Below are 17,337 nucleotides of genomic sequence, written 5' to 3'. Positions count from 1 at the left end.
TTTTAAAGTTTCCCTGATACAGCTGATGATCTGGATGTAGGGTGGTGCTACAATGTGAAGCAGATCACTGAATCAGTCACACCTTAACTCCACCTTCCAGCCTACACACCAGCCTCCAGACTGTAGTCAATCCTCACACATGCTGCACTAACGTGATATCATGCCCATCAGAGATGCCTTCAGGACCCTAATGCACATATAGCACAGAGAGAACCCCAATTAGTGGGCCAGCGAGAGGGGGAGGGGGGTGGCACACGCCATACCACATAAACAAACTTATCTTGACAGGGTCGCGTGGTCAAAGGAGGGAGATGTGCGGATAGCGAAGGAGGCCGAGAGAAAATGAATTACCTTCCTGACACACGTCAAAGCCAATCACTGCGGAGCATCCCTTGCCGTTCCCGCGCCCCAAATCCCTGCCGCCACCGTTGTGTTTCATCCGCCAGTGTTAGTATGCACACAGGCCATGCGCCAGCCTCCAAATGTATTCATTTATTCAGAGCCCCTCGGAGAAATCACAGTGTCTTGTTGTCCTTTTTTTCCCCGGCTGTCCAGATGGAATTTGCGTGAATAACATCAGTTTAGTGAGGCAGAAAATAAGTACAGGCTAGCACAGCAGAGGGGACTAGATTACGCCCTCACCCACCTCCCCGAAAAAAAAAAGGATGGAAAGACAAGTGTCACCTTCATGTACTTCTTTCTCCCTCTCTGCCTCCCTTTCTCATTTTCTTTTCCAGTTTTATTGAAACTTATCAGGTGGGGGTGAGGGCTAATATGAGAGAGCTATAAAGCTTTTGCTACAATTATTTTGTTATCATGCACTGCAGGTGCAATTACACAGAAGATCATGAATCAAAGAACTAGAGCGGCTTTTTCATTACAAAAAGGTGAGCGACCATCAAGGGAGTGCGGCCCCAATTTTCATTTATCCTTGTTTTGTTTTGTTTTGCATTTATAACGCAACTAATTGCATTAATTAATCAGATGTACTTTTAATACGAGGGAGAGCATCTTGCACAAGTAATTGAATGAGATGAAAGTGAGGGGGGAAAAAAGCGGCAAATCAATATTTCCAACCTTAATAAAGCCCAAGAGAAATTAAAATGTCTTCTGTCAGAAGAGTGGAAAGCCTCAATTTTCATTGAGCCTATCAAAAAGAATTCACCACAGAGCCTTCAAGGAGTCCAGTAATTGTCTTTAGTCTAAACTCTTGAAATTGATTTTAGTAAAATCTGCAAGATGTGCTCTGCAATTTCCTGAAACTAAACTTTACCAAAGACAGACATAACAAGTGTGTGATCTGCTTTAGTAAAGCTATTATTGGCTGTGATCACGATCTCTAATGGATGACAGAGACCCACTGACATGGGTGAGAGGAGAGAAAAAAAACAGTTGAATTAATCCTACCTCTCTGAGAACTGTACTCCCGTATCCTCTGTACAAGCCTCGGACACCCTGCGTAGAGATAACAGAAAAGTTTCACAAACACACATTTATTACTACCAGACACGCACTCAGAATTCGACTCAATGAATAGAGAAACATTTTTCTTTTAAAAAATCATCAATTATATATGAATACCAAAACATATTATAAGGTCATTCTCTTACAAGAAACCAAGTTCAACATTTTACAACAGTGAATAAATCAAAGTTCTTAAATTAATCTTTGAAATCATAATGTAGAACCAAAGAATATATCCATCCTATTACAATTTAGTTCTTATTTTTGTAGGTTTGGTCTTCTTTTTTTCTACCTTCATTTTACTCATCAAAGTAAGTGCTGACACTTGGGGTAAGGTTGAGGCTTGAGCCGGTATGCTAAAACCTAAGCACCTGGATGCTCTAACGTCAGGTTCAGATGGAGAGATGGAAGCGGCGCAGTATGTCAGTGCTATCTCTGCTCGTTTCTTTTCAGACAGTAATAATAATGATGATGCCTTGACATTTGAATGGCCTAGGCTAGCCTGTGCCCACCACCTCATCTCTCTCAGTGCTTTGCAGTGCTTCCACCTCCAGTCTGAACCCAGCATAACAGCCTCTGAACTCCCCCACCCCATCCCACCTGTATTTCAGCATTTAACTCGGTGAGCACAGTGTTATTAGCAACGATGGCCAAAACCCCCCAAAAGAGCTAAAAAGTGTAATAAACCAGAGTAATCCTTTCAGGTGGTGCCTTTGATTGCTATGTACCTCTTCTCTGAGTGTAGACAGCAGCATGTGATAGGTGGAGAATGAGGGTGAAGCCTGGGTCCTCTGTTTGACCACCTCGGTTGGCACCCGGATCAGACATGCCACCTACACAATGGAAAGAACATAAGTAAACAGATACTGTTACCTGACCACATAAAATGTCGATTTACGGTGCTGCATTTCCTTTAAAAGGGCTTTTAGATATGCCTCCCCCTCACACTCCCCCAGGTGCCCTTTGCTGTACACGATACTAGCCTGTGTATGCTCTTGCTACATGGCAGGTAGCCATGATACGGCCCAGCCTGAGAAGATCTTACACCTTACATGGAGCTGGTGGGCTAAGGAGCGCTTTAGTTAGCGTCCAGTTGGGCCAATTAACAAACCAGTGCACAAAGGAGACATGACACCTGAGCAATAGGTAAAAAGGTCACCAGGCTGACTGTGTATCTGTGTCCAAAGAACATGCGCTTCCATCAAACACACTGATAGATCCAGATACACATGCACACCTCCCGCCACAAGTTCCAACCCATCCACCATATGTCAACAAAAATCTGGACTGCCAACAGCCAGTGAAGATAGACATGAATATTTATGCTTTATAACTCTCATCGCCCTAAAGGCAGGCAGGCAGGCAGGCACAGCTGCCCACCTGGCGACTTGATTTCCCATTTATCCTGCATCGGAGCGGAAATACTGGCTAACAGCAAGCAATCTTCCAGAGCGATTTGTGAGCCGCCCCCCTGCTGTGACTCCCCTTGGTCAAACACATGCCAGTCTGCCGGTGCCACCCTCACCACAGCACCGTGATGTGGGGAGAGGAGGAAAGAAAAAGATTGATGGAGGTACTGCAATAAAGATAAAATTCAGCCCTTCCCTGCTTTGCTCCTACTTCATTCAGCCATTCGGACTGATTTAGCGTTTGGGCCCCATCTGATGCTTCAGAGGATATGGGCCCTGGAGGATCTATCGACGTTCTCCGTGAGGGGTAGAAGGCTACCCCGCCAGCTGCTAGAGGGCTCACTTCTGTCAGCTACGAATCCTCCACCAGACACCAAGGACACTTTATGAGCAAGAACGTGAACATATGTGAAGCACAAAGGGAGAAAGGATAAGTCAGCAGTGCTGGAGGTCAAGTGAAATCACAGAGTGAGCAGCAGATTTTGCAGACATAACATGTGAAAGTGTACACCCACAGTTCTTGCTCTGTATCTCTAAAAATCCTGTTGGCTATTGCTTTTGTTTTGACATGCGTTGTGTCACTTTTGCAGCAAGAGACTGAGAGTTCTTCCTCTTTTCAACAGACAGTGAGCAGATAAACCTCATTCTCTCTAAGAGCAAAAACAAGACCTGAATGAGAGTCTATGGAGAATTCAGCACAATTTTACTTGGTATTTCAGGTGAGTATTACCACAGCCTAGCTGAAAGCGAACCATGGGACAACAGTACCACCAAGTGGCCAAACTTTCACCTTTCACATGCATCACCTCCCTGTAATCACTAAGCCCGCAGCATCCATCTCAGAGATCTCATTTGCCCTCCCTTTGGTCAAGTTACCATTCATAATACATTGTACATCATGTTTTCCCCAAACCAATTCTCCAAAGGACCAGAATAAGGCAGCTAAATGGAAAGAAAGTGGCTATGACAAGTAATTACTGACGTAATTGGATGTGGGGCCTGGAGTTGAGACGGCCTTTCCTCTCCTGTCACTGCAGAGGGGAAGGCAGAATGAGCCAGAGATTATACCAAATAAATTAGGGACATTGTTTATTTGGGAGTAATTTGCGCACCTAGGGGTGGGGAGAACGATGTTGAGTGGATAGAAGATAAAGTGTGCAGCCTCTACAGCCATTTCAGATCTCTGAAAACAGCACAAAATCGGGGAGCGATGGTGATGAATCTGAGCATGATAGGACTGGGGTTTAGAAAAGTCTGGATAATAGAGTCACATCCTGTGTGGTGATCTAGAGGTACAAGCCCAATTCCAAAAAAAAAGCTGGGTCGCTGCGTAAAACATCAATAAAACAGAATGTGATTGCTAATTTGCGAATGCCTTTTGACATTGACTGAATTGATAACAGTACATAGACAATATATTTAATATTTTACTTGTTCAGCTTCATTGATGTTTGTAAATATCTGCTTATTCTAAATTTGATGAAGCAGCATGTTTCAAACAAGTTGGGACAGGAGCAACTAAAGACTGGGAAAGTTGTGGAACGCTCCAAAAACACCTGTTTGGATCATTCCACAGGTAAACAGGTTGGTTGGTAACAGGTGATAGTATCATGATTGGGTATGAAAGGAGCATCCTGGAAAGGCTCAGTCATTCACAAGTGAGGATGTAGCGAGGTTCACTACTTTGTGAACACATGATTGGATAAAGGATACCACCACATTTTACTTCTTAAAACCGTTGATGGTAAACACAGTTTTCTTGCAAATGAATGCATTCTCTTTGTATTTAAGTAGGTGTCCCTCATTACCAGTCGGGCTTGTTTCCTCACGTTTAGGGGAAGGCTGTAGGTAGAAGGCTGTCAGGATGACAGACGTCTGTTTCTTCATCTACTTTGATCACCCTTTATTCTCACTGCTTTCCTCTGTCTTGTAAACGTATTATAAACCCATTGTCAGTCTTTTAAATTCCTCCTACCATTCATCTTTATTTACAAGCTGCTGGATTCATCAAGCAGCATTAATTAGGAGTCTGCCTGCCTGTGATTGGAGCCTTTCAGTTTCCCTTGGCATGTTGTTGTTAATCCAAAAGACAGAGCATGTTTTCAATTTGCAGCACTGGCCGCCAAACAACAAGGTAAGAAGCCGGCGCTCAATCATGGGCGAACCACAGTTGGGAATGGGAAATTAGCAGAGACTCACAGCACATTATCAGCACAACCAGCAAATCAGTCCACAGATTTAGTCATTTCATCCCTCCTTTGGCCATCAGGACACAGCGGTCAGTCAATCAGGACCAGGATTATTGTTTACAACAGGTAAGAAAATCAAACAGGCTGCAACTGTTATGGGCCTCAATTATGTGGATTTATTTGTCATTAAAACATATTGTGTTCGCCACCAAAACAGGCAATCTGCCAAACAGGAACTGCTGCAGTCGCACATATAAAGAAACTGTAGGACAAACAATGTACCTCACTTTAGCCCAGTTCTAACAAAAAAATCAACTCCATCTGAAAAATCTGCTAAACAATTCAATCTCTTATTCAACACGTCTTGATAGTAAGACAATAAGTGGTACTAAACATGCTCGAAACCTCTGGTAGATCTGCTGTTACGCTCATCTCTGGTGGAAAAATAGTGCCTTTTCACTCAATGTCAGACCTCCAATGACTTTTCTGGGTTTTTGATCACTGGCCCAATCCTGGAGATGCATTATACACCAGGAGAGACTGAAATAAGGGCCGACAAAGGAAGGAAGGAAGAGAGGGAAGAAAAAAGGTCATGAAGAAAAAGGGAAGTGATGAGGACACTGCGTGTCTCCAAATTTGAAACAACAGCCAATAAATCACAGAGCGTGGCGCTGCTCGAAGGCGATGCATGGATTATTTCTCTGTGCCAAGTTAAGTGGATGCCAGTTTCTCCCCCCAAAACTCCTCCCTCTTGCTCCCTCCTTCTCGCTGTCCCCTATCTTGTCATGTCACACTGTATTTTCCAGTACATCCTCCCACAGACGTGTGGTGGCGAGGTGGTGTAGGGTGGGTGGGGGTTTTATAGATGCAAGAGAAGCCCGCCGCCTCGCCTTGACAAATGAGCTTTCAGGGCAGACGTCGAGCGAATGGGAATGAAGATAAATCTGATCTAATGGCTGGATAACAGCCTGCTAGAGCCTGACAGACGCCATCAGCTTACACATTCTTTATGGGAGCGTCCCACCACCGCAGTCACACTACCATCAGGACACTGCTGGCGGGGGGGGGGGGGGGGGGGGATTTCTCTCATTGTCTTGACCCTACTCTAGTTCTTCCTCTCTACAACTTATGACTGTCCTACTCTCTGTCGTGCTTCTGTTTACAAGTCAGGCAGTAAGCCGGCTAATAGAGAAATAACATTAAGTTGTGATATTTGAAGGTCTCCATCCAACAGCTCTACTAAATTTCTGATTTATATCTGTTTCTAAAATCATATATTTCCGCAACCTGTGACCCTGAATCTAATTAACTTATTTAGGTCTTGAACTTTAAATTAATTGCCAAATTTTGATTCCTGTAAGTTTTAACTGGCCTTGCTAAGGCTTATTCTTCCTGTATATGCTTAACCATTCCTCCTTCCCCTTGATGAACATCTGTTAGACCCAAGGCTTCACTAATAAGATGAAAACTGCTTAGATTCAAGTGTGTATAAGTGTTCTTCCTTCTTTTTTTCAATTCTCATCTCATACTTTATGCAGAATAAAGTCTGAGCTAAAAACTCCCTCTGGTGTGGTCATAATAGCCTTTGAATGAAGTCCATATCTACTAAGTTAGTGTCAAGTCAAGCACATCATCCATGCAGGGAGGCTTCGGGATGGGATTAGCAAAGCAATAAGTCCCATAAAGCTTCTGTTGTGAATGTTGCAGAGTGGAAACAGTTGGTAAAACACAACTAAATGGACTCCTGGGGAAAGGATCATGGGCTGATGAAGGGGTGGGGTGGGGATGTCAGACAAGGACCAAATAACAAGTTGCTTCTTCCTCTTCTTTAAGTTCCTGTGTGTCAAAGACTGCCTGCACCCAGCTGCTCCCAGCAAAGGAGAGACAAGCAGGAGGAAGAGCAACAGAGAAACACAATAAAAACAAGTGACCCTGTCTTATACTGGCAGAACACAGAAATATAATGCAGAGTGGGAGATGAAACATAATGCTAATGAAATTCATGTTGACAGTGTGATCTGTGTTTAACGATTAAGATTCGGGCTGAGGTACCTTCCTGCCTGTGTGGTTTGAACAAGAGAAGAGAACATTAACTGCAAAAATGAAGCTGTCTCCCACAAACTTCCATTACGCTCCAAAATATGACAGAACACAGCCCTTACAGTCACAACGTTGATGTTATATAGCAAGCATGTGAGACGGCCGTCTTCTTTAAGGGTATGAGAAGGACTAAAAGAAGCAATGGTGGATTAAACCTGGAGGATGCACACACTGAACTGAGCAGGTATCTTGCAGGTAGAGGCTGATATCCTCTCAAGCTCAACAGTGTGGATTGGCCATTTAGAGCACTGAGATCACGTGACTGGTGTCAGATTCATGTTCATTAAGCATAGCTTGAAGGGTCTGGCAAAGATGGAATGTACCTAGAGAGAACTAATAATGACAAAACAATATGATGCATAAGAAATTAGTTGGCCCCCGCAATTTTCCAGAGGCCATGGCGACATCTTCAAATTGTTTGTATTCTCCAAAGTCAAAAGGTATTCTGTTTACACTGATATCAAACAGAGAAAATCAGAAAATCATGCTGATTTGATTCATTTTCTATCAAGTGACTAAAAACTTAATCAAGTAATTGTTTTAGCCGTCAGACATGAAGAGCATATTGCACCCACTTGGCCAACACTCAGCCAAGCTTATGTCAGATCCTCAATGCAATAACTTTTGGATTAAAAATCATTAGCCATGACTGAGGAAACAAAGAATCACATGTGGCAGCCATTGCATCATAGTGCGGGTGTTTAGGCCTTGTACGGGGCAGCACTAGGGTAGGCCTTTCATGGCTAAGCCTGAAGATTACTCTCTTTGAACAAGACGTATCCAGTTGCCAGAATGCAGTGAGATACCGCCCCTGCTCTGCTCAGCTCCACTCCCGAGGATTTGTGCCTTTGATGTGCTCAAATCCAGAACAGCAGGAAAGGGGTTAAAGGTAGCTGTAACCTCAGCCTCACCTTTTGCACTCATCTGGACCATAACATAGACAAAAAGTGGAAAAATCCACAGATTGTTTGTAGGGATGGGTCCTTCAAATTAGCATTTTTGAACAGCCATTAAATTATAAAAGAAAATCCAATAGTTAATGCAACTTTCATCTTAAAAAATAGACTTTCCCTTGTTTTTAACCTGTGTGGGTGTGATTAAGTCATCGGGTGTTGAAGGAAGTAGATCTCATCAACACAGTCATAGAAGAGGGAAACGCAAGTACAAATTGACAAACAAGAATAACGTGTGTCCTCTTCATATACTCAAGCACAGTGCCCCCCCCCATGTGGAATAATACCATTTCATAAACATGCAAAACTTGGCTAAATTACAGTACATCCATCCAAAAGCCATGAATACTGAAAACCTGGTATTTTGCAGAAAGCCATGGTATAGCAGGGGGCATCCCTTTTCCATACCCACCATCCCTCTACCCCCCTTCATGCCAATGTGAATACGCGTGGCCCCCATATGGCTCAGATTCTGTGGTTCACTGCGAGTGATTGAGAGAGGATGGGTTGAGGAAATTGCGTTGCTGTTGGTTTCGAGCCCGAATTCCCCAGACTAAATTGGCAGAGTCCAGGGGCCAGAGCTGGGAAAGTGGATGAGTCAATAGGCAGTAATGAGATCTTATTTACCCAGCTAGTGGGGGAAATGCTGGGAGAGTCCTGAGGAAGCCCCTTTAACTCACCCAGCTGGAGCTCAGGGCCTAAAGCCAAAACCACAAGTGTACTTGCCTCCCCACTCGACTGCTGCCCCCTTGCAAGGCAATAACGTTAACAGACATGCCGGTGGCGTTCATTTGGGACTCACAGTGATGGGAAAGACACAAAGAGGGAAGACCAAGTCCATGTAAGAGCAAGCAGCTGGCCGTCTATGCGTGGAACAACTGAGAATGCATTAGACCTACTCAAATAAACATGACTTGAGAAGTGTATTGGCAGAGTGAAAGAATGAGAAGAGGCAAGAAGTTGGGAGAATGAGGGACAGGAAGACTTACTATTTCCCCTAGGGAGGCAGCCAGCATGTGACTGACAGGTGCCACGTGTGGTGACGCTAGCGCTCCGCCAGCGCCGAGCAGGGACTTTGTGCAGTCGTAGGTGACAAAGAAAGCAGCAGCTGTAACCAAGCAGAACCACAGCCATTTAAGGCCCATTAGTCAACCAGCATACAGCAATTAATATCCCTCACTACCACTGACAGGGGAGAAACTGAGGTGCAAGCGTGTATGTGAATGTGTGTCTGTCTGCATGTAGAACGAGGCTAAAAGCTGAGAAAGTTAAGTGTGTCTTGTGTGGATAGAGTTCAGTTGTTTCTTACTCCCACTAGTCACATACATTCATCCTGAAAAAGTGTTGAATTCATTAGCAAACGGAAGCAAACAGATTGGACATTATCATCTTTATCAGTCTCTCTCTGATATGGCCATCAAAAGAGTTTGAGCTTAGCCATCCTGATTTATTAAAAAGTCATCAGATTTATGCAGTTTTTTGATTGAATGGTCTATTCATTATCAAGTAAGACTACTTCTATTTGCACCCTATAGTACCCAAATAGAGTAGCCTTAATCAGCCAGTGGTTCTTTTAATCATTTTTGCATTCACTCAAAGGTCGATTAGGAGATGCAGTTTAAATAGCTGACTGACTTGGTGCATTTGCAATGATATTGAGTGAAAAAGTTCATTTATGGATGCAGTTATGTTTATGTTTATGTTATGTATTGTGCATGTATGTTTAAACACCTGAAAATCACAAGTGTTTTGTTTTCGCTACCTTAGAATGAGCTCTTTATATCTACAGAGGGAACAGGTCCTCCACCGTGTTGCACCACCATGTTTCAGCAGTAGCCAAAAACCAAACACTGTCTCTAGAGAGCACCTTTTGTGTTTTCCATGTTTTTAGCATCCAAAATAGGGGAGGGTGAGGCAAGGGGTATTCAGGCGATCGCAATCTGCAACCTTACTGCGAGATGCCACTAAATCCTACACTGGACCTTTAGAGAAGAGACTCAGAGCATCAATCAGTTCTAGGTTCCACTATATTATTCTGACTTTAATAAAATTAGGATTTTAAAGTCAACTTTAAAATCCAGGTCCTCCTTATAAGTTATTTTCCTCGAAAGCTTGAAACACGCAGTCAAAGGTCAGGTCTCAGACTGAGCCCATAACAAAGAACAATCTTGGTTGTTTGGTATGTACTACATCTCTGGGAGAACATCAGTTACAAACAATACTGAGCAGTGAACCTCCGTCAGAACATACATCCACCTGTCACAGTGAGCATCTTACCATTGGGGAAGGAGCCGACAGCAGCAGATGGGACTCCAGCGTATATGCCCCTGAAGCCCCCTGCCTTGTAGAAGCCTTGCTGACTCTGCAGTCTTGTCTTAATGGTGTCCAGGGGGAAGAGGGTCAGATCTACACACATCCCTGCACAGCCTCCTGCCTGAAAAGACAATGATCCCTTTGTGAGATGCCATACACACTCTATAACACCAGTGTTGGAGGACATACTCAGATCTTATACTTAAAACTTGTTAGCAGTTGCCAATTTACATATCCAGCAGACACAGGCAAATATGAGGAATAATTTCCAGCCATGGTTTTGGCTACCTGACATATGTGAGGTCAATAATCACTCTCCTTTTAGCTCTATTTTGGTCTCTACCAACTCCTGAGGGAAATATCAGGCTCATTAGCTGTTAAATGCTTCACTACATCCACCTGCTCGTTACTTGCTTTGCCTGTCAGCTGTTTGGTGCTGGGCAGGTAGTGTACAGTGGGTTCATCAGAACATTTTATCTGCTGCTGCTGCAAGCAATGCTGATGAGAGGGGCCCAACCAAAACAGCGAAGATGCAAGCTGTACAACCAAAACAATGAGGTGCTTTACGTAACCATAGCAGCGCCTCAGTGAAAAAATACTGGTATTTTCAGTAAAATATACTTATAGTATACAGTATGAAAAGTTGTTTTTCATTGTGTCATTGAATTATTATTATAAGCACTGCAATCGGTGTTGGTGGAGCTAATTTTACCTACTACAGTGGAGAGAACAAGTATTTGATACACTGCTGATTGATTATTTCCTGATGACATCAGGGATAAAATTGTAGACCTGTACAAGGCTGGGATGGGCTACAGGACAATAGGCAAGCAGCTTGGTGAGAAGGCAACAACTGCTGGCGCGATTATTAGAAAATGGAAGACATTCAAGATGACGGTCGATCTCCCTGGGGCTGGGGCTCCATGCAAGAACTCACCTCATGGGGCATTAATGATCATGAGGCACGTGAGGGATCAGCCCAGAACTACATGGCAGGACCTGGTCAATGACCTGAAGAGAGCTGGGACCACAGTCTCAAAGAAAACCATTAGTAACACACTACGTCGTCATGGATTAAAGTCCTGCAGTGCACGCAATGTCCCCCTGCTCAAGCCAGCGCATGTCCAGGCCCGTCTGAAGTTTGTCAATGACCATCTGGATGATCCAGAGGAGGAATGGGAGATGGTCATGTGGTCTGATGAGACAAAAATAGAGCTTTTTGGTCTTAACTTCACTCGCCGTGTTTGGAGGAAGAAGAAGGATGAGTACAACCCCAAGAACACCATCCCAACCATGAAGCATGGAGGTGGGAACATCATTCTTTGGGGATGCCTTTCTGCAAAGGGGACAGGACAACTGCGCCATATTGAGAGGAGGATGGACGGGGCCATGTTTTGTGAGATCTTAGCCAACAACCTCCTTCCCTCAGTAAGAGCATTGAAGATGGTTCGACCCGAAACACACAGCCAGGGCAACTAAGAAGCGGCTCCGTAAGAAGCATCTCAAGGTCCTGGAGTGGCCTAGCCAGTCTCCAGACCTGAACCCAATAGAAAATCTTTGGAGGGAGCTGAAAGTCCATATTGCCCAGCAACAGCCCCGAAACCTGAAGGATCTGGAGAAGATCTGTACGGAGGAGTGGGCAAATATCCGTGCTGCGGCGTGTGCAAACCTGGTCAAGAACTACAGGAAACATCTGATCTCTGTAATTGCAAACAAAGGTTTCTGAACCAAATATTAAGTTCTGTTATTACGTATCGTATTGTATCAAATACCTATATAAAGCAATAAAATGCAAATTAATTATTTAAAAATACTACACTGTGATTTTCTGGATTTTTGTTTTAGATTCTGACACTCACAGTTGTACCTATGATAAAAATTACAGAGTTCTACATGCTTTGTAAGTGGCAAAACCTGCAAAATCAGCAGTGCATCAAATACTTGTTTATTAACTGATCATACCTTTTGTATTTAAAAGTAGTAGATAAATATCAATAAAATCAACTGTCAACTAAATGCAGTGGATAGTAGTTTATACAAATATGAAACAGCAGTATAAAGTAATGATGGCAGAAGAGGGTTGCACTTGATGACAAGAAGTTTACAGGAGACAGAAGACGAAATGCTTTTAGTCATCCAACTTTCACTAGTGGACACTGATTATTCATCAGAAAACATTTTGTTTTCCACAAATAAAGCAGCTCCCCTCATTGAGTGTGACATCATTAGTCAGTGTGAATGCTGCAGAAATACCACACGAGGGAGTATAAAGCACGTCACAGTACTCAGGTACAATTACCTTGAAAATGCATTCATGTGAAGAATTTTGTACTAACTACATACTGGTATATGTTTTCTATCACTGTTCAACATTACAATAAATGTGCAATAACACAATAAAAGAGGTTAATTTTTTTTTTTGCACTATACACACACATCTTTCCAACACTCATGTCTGTCTTTTACCTTTACTGGCCTGTCACATCATCAAGTTTTGCTCTTCCTTATGTCTCATTATAGTCTGTTTTCAATAAAGGGACACAAAATGCTCCCATGTCCCCAAACAGTTGAACTGTGGCAGTAGCAGTCCTGTCATTCACGTTTGGTAACTGGTAACATTTCGTCCTATTTGGCCAGAAAACAAACACAGTAGAACAGAACACTAAGTCCTGGTTTGTCATGTAACAAGGGGGTAGCGATGCCCCGCCCCCTGGTTTTAGGCTCGTGCACGGACAGACAGCCATTACCCCACACAGAGAGATGCTCTTTTCCACAATAAAGGTTTACAGAATAGAGCCAGTTCTCTACTTTAAGTATTTACAATAACACTTTGTGTCTAGCGTTATCTGTGACACTTACAGTAACTCAGTTAGCTACCGCCCGTAAAGTCAGACTACTGTGTTATTCGAGTTTAAGCTAAGACCCGTCGTCCGTTAGGATTTAAAATACATTAATCTGTGGCTGCAGCAGGTGATACAGCTCCTTGTGGTCTAGTCTCGTTGGTCTAGTCTGGCTTGTCTGATACTATACTTTGCATACTTTGCACCTGAATTCTTTCGTGACTTATATGCAGGACACGAACAAAACATATACACGACTTAAGCTCCTGTGGTAAATTAGTCTGCAAATGCAAGTAACCGACAGAAATTGTGATTAAATGTGGTTAATTGAGAGGCTGGTTGATGAACATGTTAACACGTATCATGAACAAACAAGACAACATTGCTACTTTACCACCAGGGACGCGACGAACTCTCGTCTTTCCATCCTCCGCGCTCAAAAACTTTCAATTTTCGAGTCAGTAAATTTACATCTGCTGAGCATGTCTGACACTCTAACTGTGATCAAAACATGCCTGTCAAGGACGCTGCCATCTTGGTTGAACTACTTCCGCGTGACGTCAGGACGTACGCTGACCATGTGATGTCGAACGCTAAGGGAGTTTGTATCTGTCGCTTCGCTTTCTTAGGTCTATACTACACTGGCTTTACATACCACCCAGACTTCAAGTATCAGTGTGCAGGTATCTGGGGGTTGAACTGTGAAAGGAAAATATGAAACAAAGAAATTGCTGAAAAGAAAAGTCAGACGCAGTCACACAGTATCTGTGCTCATTGTGCACTGGTCAGAGATACAGCGATTGAGTTAAAGACATCTTCACCCACACTGTATATGCCTTCGATTGTAGCCCACAGCTGGACTGAATGTAGATCTATGAAAATTTTTCGTCAAAAAATGTATTCCTGCTCATGAGATAATGAAAATGCTGACTGATTAAAAGGCTGTAGTGGAATGTACAACTAAGTACATTTACTGAAGTACTGTACTTAAATACAAGTTTGAGGTACTTGTACTTTACATGAATATTTTCTTCATATGCCTCTTTCTATTTTAACTCCACTACATTTCAACGGAACTACTGTACTTTTTACTCCACAACAATCATAAGACAGCTTAGTTACATTTTTGCATAAAGAACATAGAGCTTAGAAAATATGATGTTTTCTTATAAAATAAACTACCCAACAGTTTATACAAGCAGAGCTGCAATGAGTTAATCAGCAGAAAATTAATTCCCAACTAGCAAGTCATTTTTCATGCATAACATGTCATGGTTCCAGCTTCTCAATGTGAGGATTTGCTTCATTTGGACTGTTGGTACTACAACATTTTGGTAATAGTGATTGCAATTCTCACTATTTGCTGATATTTTACAAACCAAATAATAAGAGAAAATGATCAGCGGAATTTTATTTAATGGAAATAAACATCAGTTGTAGCCCTATATAAAATAGTTAAAAATCAGCTCCACTTCAACCGTCAACAGGAAAATGAGTAACAATGATCTAATGATATAACCTTTAACAGTCGCAGCGGATATTTTTCACCATTGAGTACTTTTACTTTTACTACATAAAGTACATTTTTCTGATTATACTTACATACTTACTTACTAACTTAAATTACATTCTAAATGCAGGACTTTTACTTGTAATGGAGTATTTTTACATAGCAGTATTAGTACTTCTACTCAAGTAAAGGATCCAAATCCCTCCTCCATTCAACAACAACACCATCTCTGTGGGTTCATTAGTGTCATGTGATGGGTGAAACTATTGCAGATCCACCTCATTCGGCTCACAGGTGTTTGAGGGATGCCTGGTGGTCAGTGAAGTGAGCTGTTGTGAGGCCTGGAGCAACGAGCTGCTGTTGCATTCCCTGAGAGATAAAAATATAGAAATGTTTGGTCTGCTAGTTCTGATAAATGCTGGACCATTGCAGCTAATTGGACGCTGAGTTAAATTACAGGCTCTAAAGGTCCTCTTAAATTTGCCTTCTCAACAGAAGAAAGTAATGGCACAGGTCGACCCCAGGTAATAAAAAACAGTGAGCAAAACAATCATTGACTTGCAAACTCTTACTTTACTCTCTCCCAGACCAGGACAGTGATGTTGCTGTTTGTTGTCTGTAATGTTGTTCAAATGGGGTGATGATGCAAAACTTGAATAAAGACTCAAACACAAGATGGATCAAGGCAGCACTGTTTCACCAGTCCGACAAGACCACGTTAAAGTCAAACAAAGGTGAATCACACAGCTGAAACATTCCCGAATTTGTCGGCTGCACAAATTTCAATGCAACTAAATGAGACACTAGTAAAGTGCTACTGGACTGGCGTTTCTTTGATTGGTCTCTGTTTTGACAGAGGGACCCTGAAAGAAGTGCCCTGTCGATGGACTGACCTGTCTGTCTGGCTCCCAGAGTGTCTCCAGTCCCGCTCGTCGCCTGTGACAAACCCAGAAAGGAGAACAGAATGAGGTTTAGGGACAAAAAAAATGACAGATTTGAGTGGTTGGAAAATATTGCAGCAAATTAATTTATCCTAACTTGGTGTATAAAATCTGACTCAAATTAAACTTGATGTTTTTAATTTAACCTTAAATATGACATTATATTCATGTAGTGACACGATGAATGAAAAAACAAACGTATAAAAGTCAAAACATGTGCTTCGGTGACCTTCCTTCACACACACACTGGTGTTGCCGCGGCTCACCTCTCCCTCGTGAGCCTGTTGAGTGAGTGTGCTCAGGTGAGTGTGTTCTTTTCCAGCGACACGCCGACTGGGTTATTTATGGGCTGCTGTCAGCCAGGCAGCGCCTCCTATTAGGGAAGAGCAGGCGAGGGGCCACCACCTCTTTATTCAGCCCGGACCCAGTGATGTCTGGGCTGAGCGCGCCCAGTTTGAAGCTCGGTGCCCGCCATCCATCTTGTTGAAGCGGGTCTCGTAGGAATCCCATTGGATGTGAGCCCCAGCTGGATCTGGACCGGGCTGCTGCTCTGCTGCCTTTGTCTGTATTAGGACTGAAATAGGATCACTTAGAATCAGCTTCTCAGGCTTTTATTATCTTGATGCAGCGCCATAAAATATTTCACAGCCTGCAAGGATTTCTTTGTTGGCCACGTTATTTAATCATGTTCCACTGAATATATGCACTGGTTATTTACTGTGGCGCTGTCACTGTGGTGGTGTTTTTACATAACAGCCCATCCCTGAGGGAAACTTTGTCAATACAGCACATTAATTCTATGCCATACCTGAAATTGATTTTTTTTTTTCTTTTGGTGGTTGTTTTGCTGTCGAGAAGTTTGCAGCAGAGTCCTGTCTGTTCCATCATGTAAAGCCATTTATCACCCTGTCACAGCACGCCCTTGGTTATTGGGATGTTTGTCATTTGTGCTCCAAATGCTGTATTCCTGTAAGCCTCAATGAACTGTTTGCAAACCTTAAGGTGCCAGTGAAAATGCACAAATCATAGAAGTTTCTTAACTGGAGCATGGATCGTTTTTTCAATAAGTGTCTCACTTCTGAGAGATTTTTGTGGAGCTCATGTGCTCAGAAAGTAGGCTGGCTGACCGTCTGCTTCTGAGTCATTTATGTATTTCTTCAGCAGTGATGAAAATCTTACCTTTTACCTTTACGAACGTGTTCCTGAATGACTTCAGCCGCATGCATGTCAGGAGTGCAGCTTACAGTTTGAGGCCAAAAAGAACTCAAATAGCGCAGAAACTGGTCTGCACCAACGTGGTCCATGACTTTTGGATGAAAGCCCATCGAGCAGTGGTGAATTTATCCATAGAAGTTCATTTAAAGCTGGCTGGATGAGTAGGAGTGCTCACTTACCTCTGTGTAAGGTCAATGAGAAGCACCCAGAGTCTGGGCAGATTTGCAGGGAGCACCATTGATCTTGACCCACTCAGAGTATGATCTCAGAGATAAAAGGGAGGAGACGAGAGGGGAACTTATTCACTGTCAGCCGCAAGTCAGCAAAGGGCAATTCCAGCCCGCAGGCTGTCTTTGAAAAACTGAAGGGCAAAAGCGCGGAGGATTAAGCCACGAGGCAGGGA

General features: G+C 43.0%; 1 protein-coding gene across 3 annotated transcripts in view; it reads right to left on the bottom strand.

The window, feature by feature from the left end:
• slc25a26 (solute carrier family 25 member 26) overlaps nucleotides 1-13,798 on the bottom strand; it is a 53,109-nt gene extending 39,311 nt beyond the window's left edge. For all 3 annotated transcript variants that reach the window (XM_041955818.1, XM_041955833.1, XM_041955826.1), the window contains exons 1-5: nucleotides 13,663-13,798; nucleotides 10,393-10,549; nucleotides 9,105-9,223; nucleotides 2,193-2,297; nucleotides 1,408-1,455 (exon numbers count right to left, since the gene is read on the bottom strand). In XM_041955818.1, coding sequence (XP_041811752.1) covers nucleotides 1,408-1,455; nucleotides 2,193-2,297; nucleotides 9,105-9,223; nucleotides 10,393-10,549; nucleotides 13,663-13,695 — 462 coding nt within the window. In that variant the 5' untranslated portion in view covers nucleotides 13,696-13,798. The remainder of the gene's footprint in view (nucleotides 1-1,407; nucleotides 1,456-2,192; nucleotides 2,298-9,104; nucleotides 9,224-10,392; nucleotides 10,550-13,662) is intronic.
• Between the last annotated feature and the right edge of the window lie 3,539 nt (nucleotides 13,799-17,337).

This window comes from Chelmon rostratus, chromosome 2 (assembly GCF_017976325.1).
Source record: "Chelmon rostratus isolate fCheRos1 chromosome 2, fCheRos1.pri, whole genome shotgun sequence".
In the NCBI taxonomy this organism is placed as follows: domain Eukaryota; kingdom Metazoa; phylum Chordata; class Actinopteri; order Chaetodontiformes; family Chaetodontidae; genus Chelmon; species Chelmon rostratus.
The sequence above is the reverse complement of the archived record's forward strand: the minus strand, read 5'-3'. Positions and strand labels throughout refer to the sequence as shown.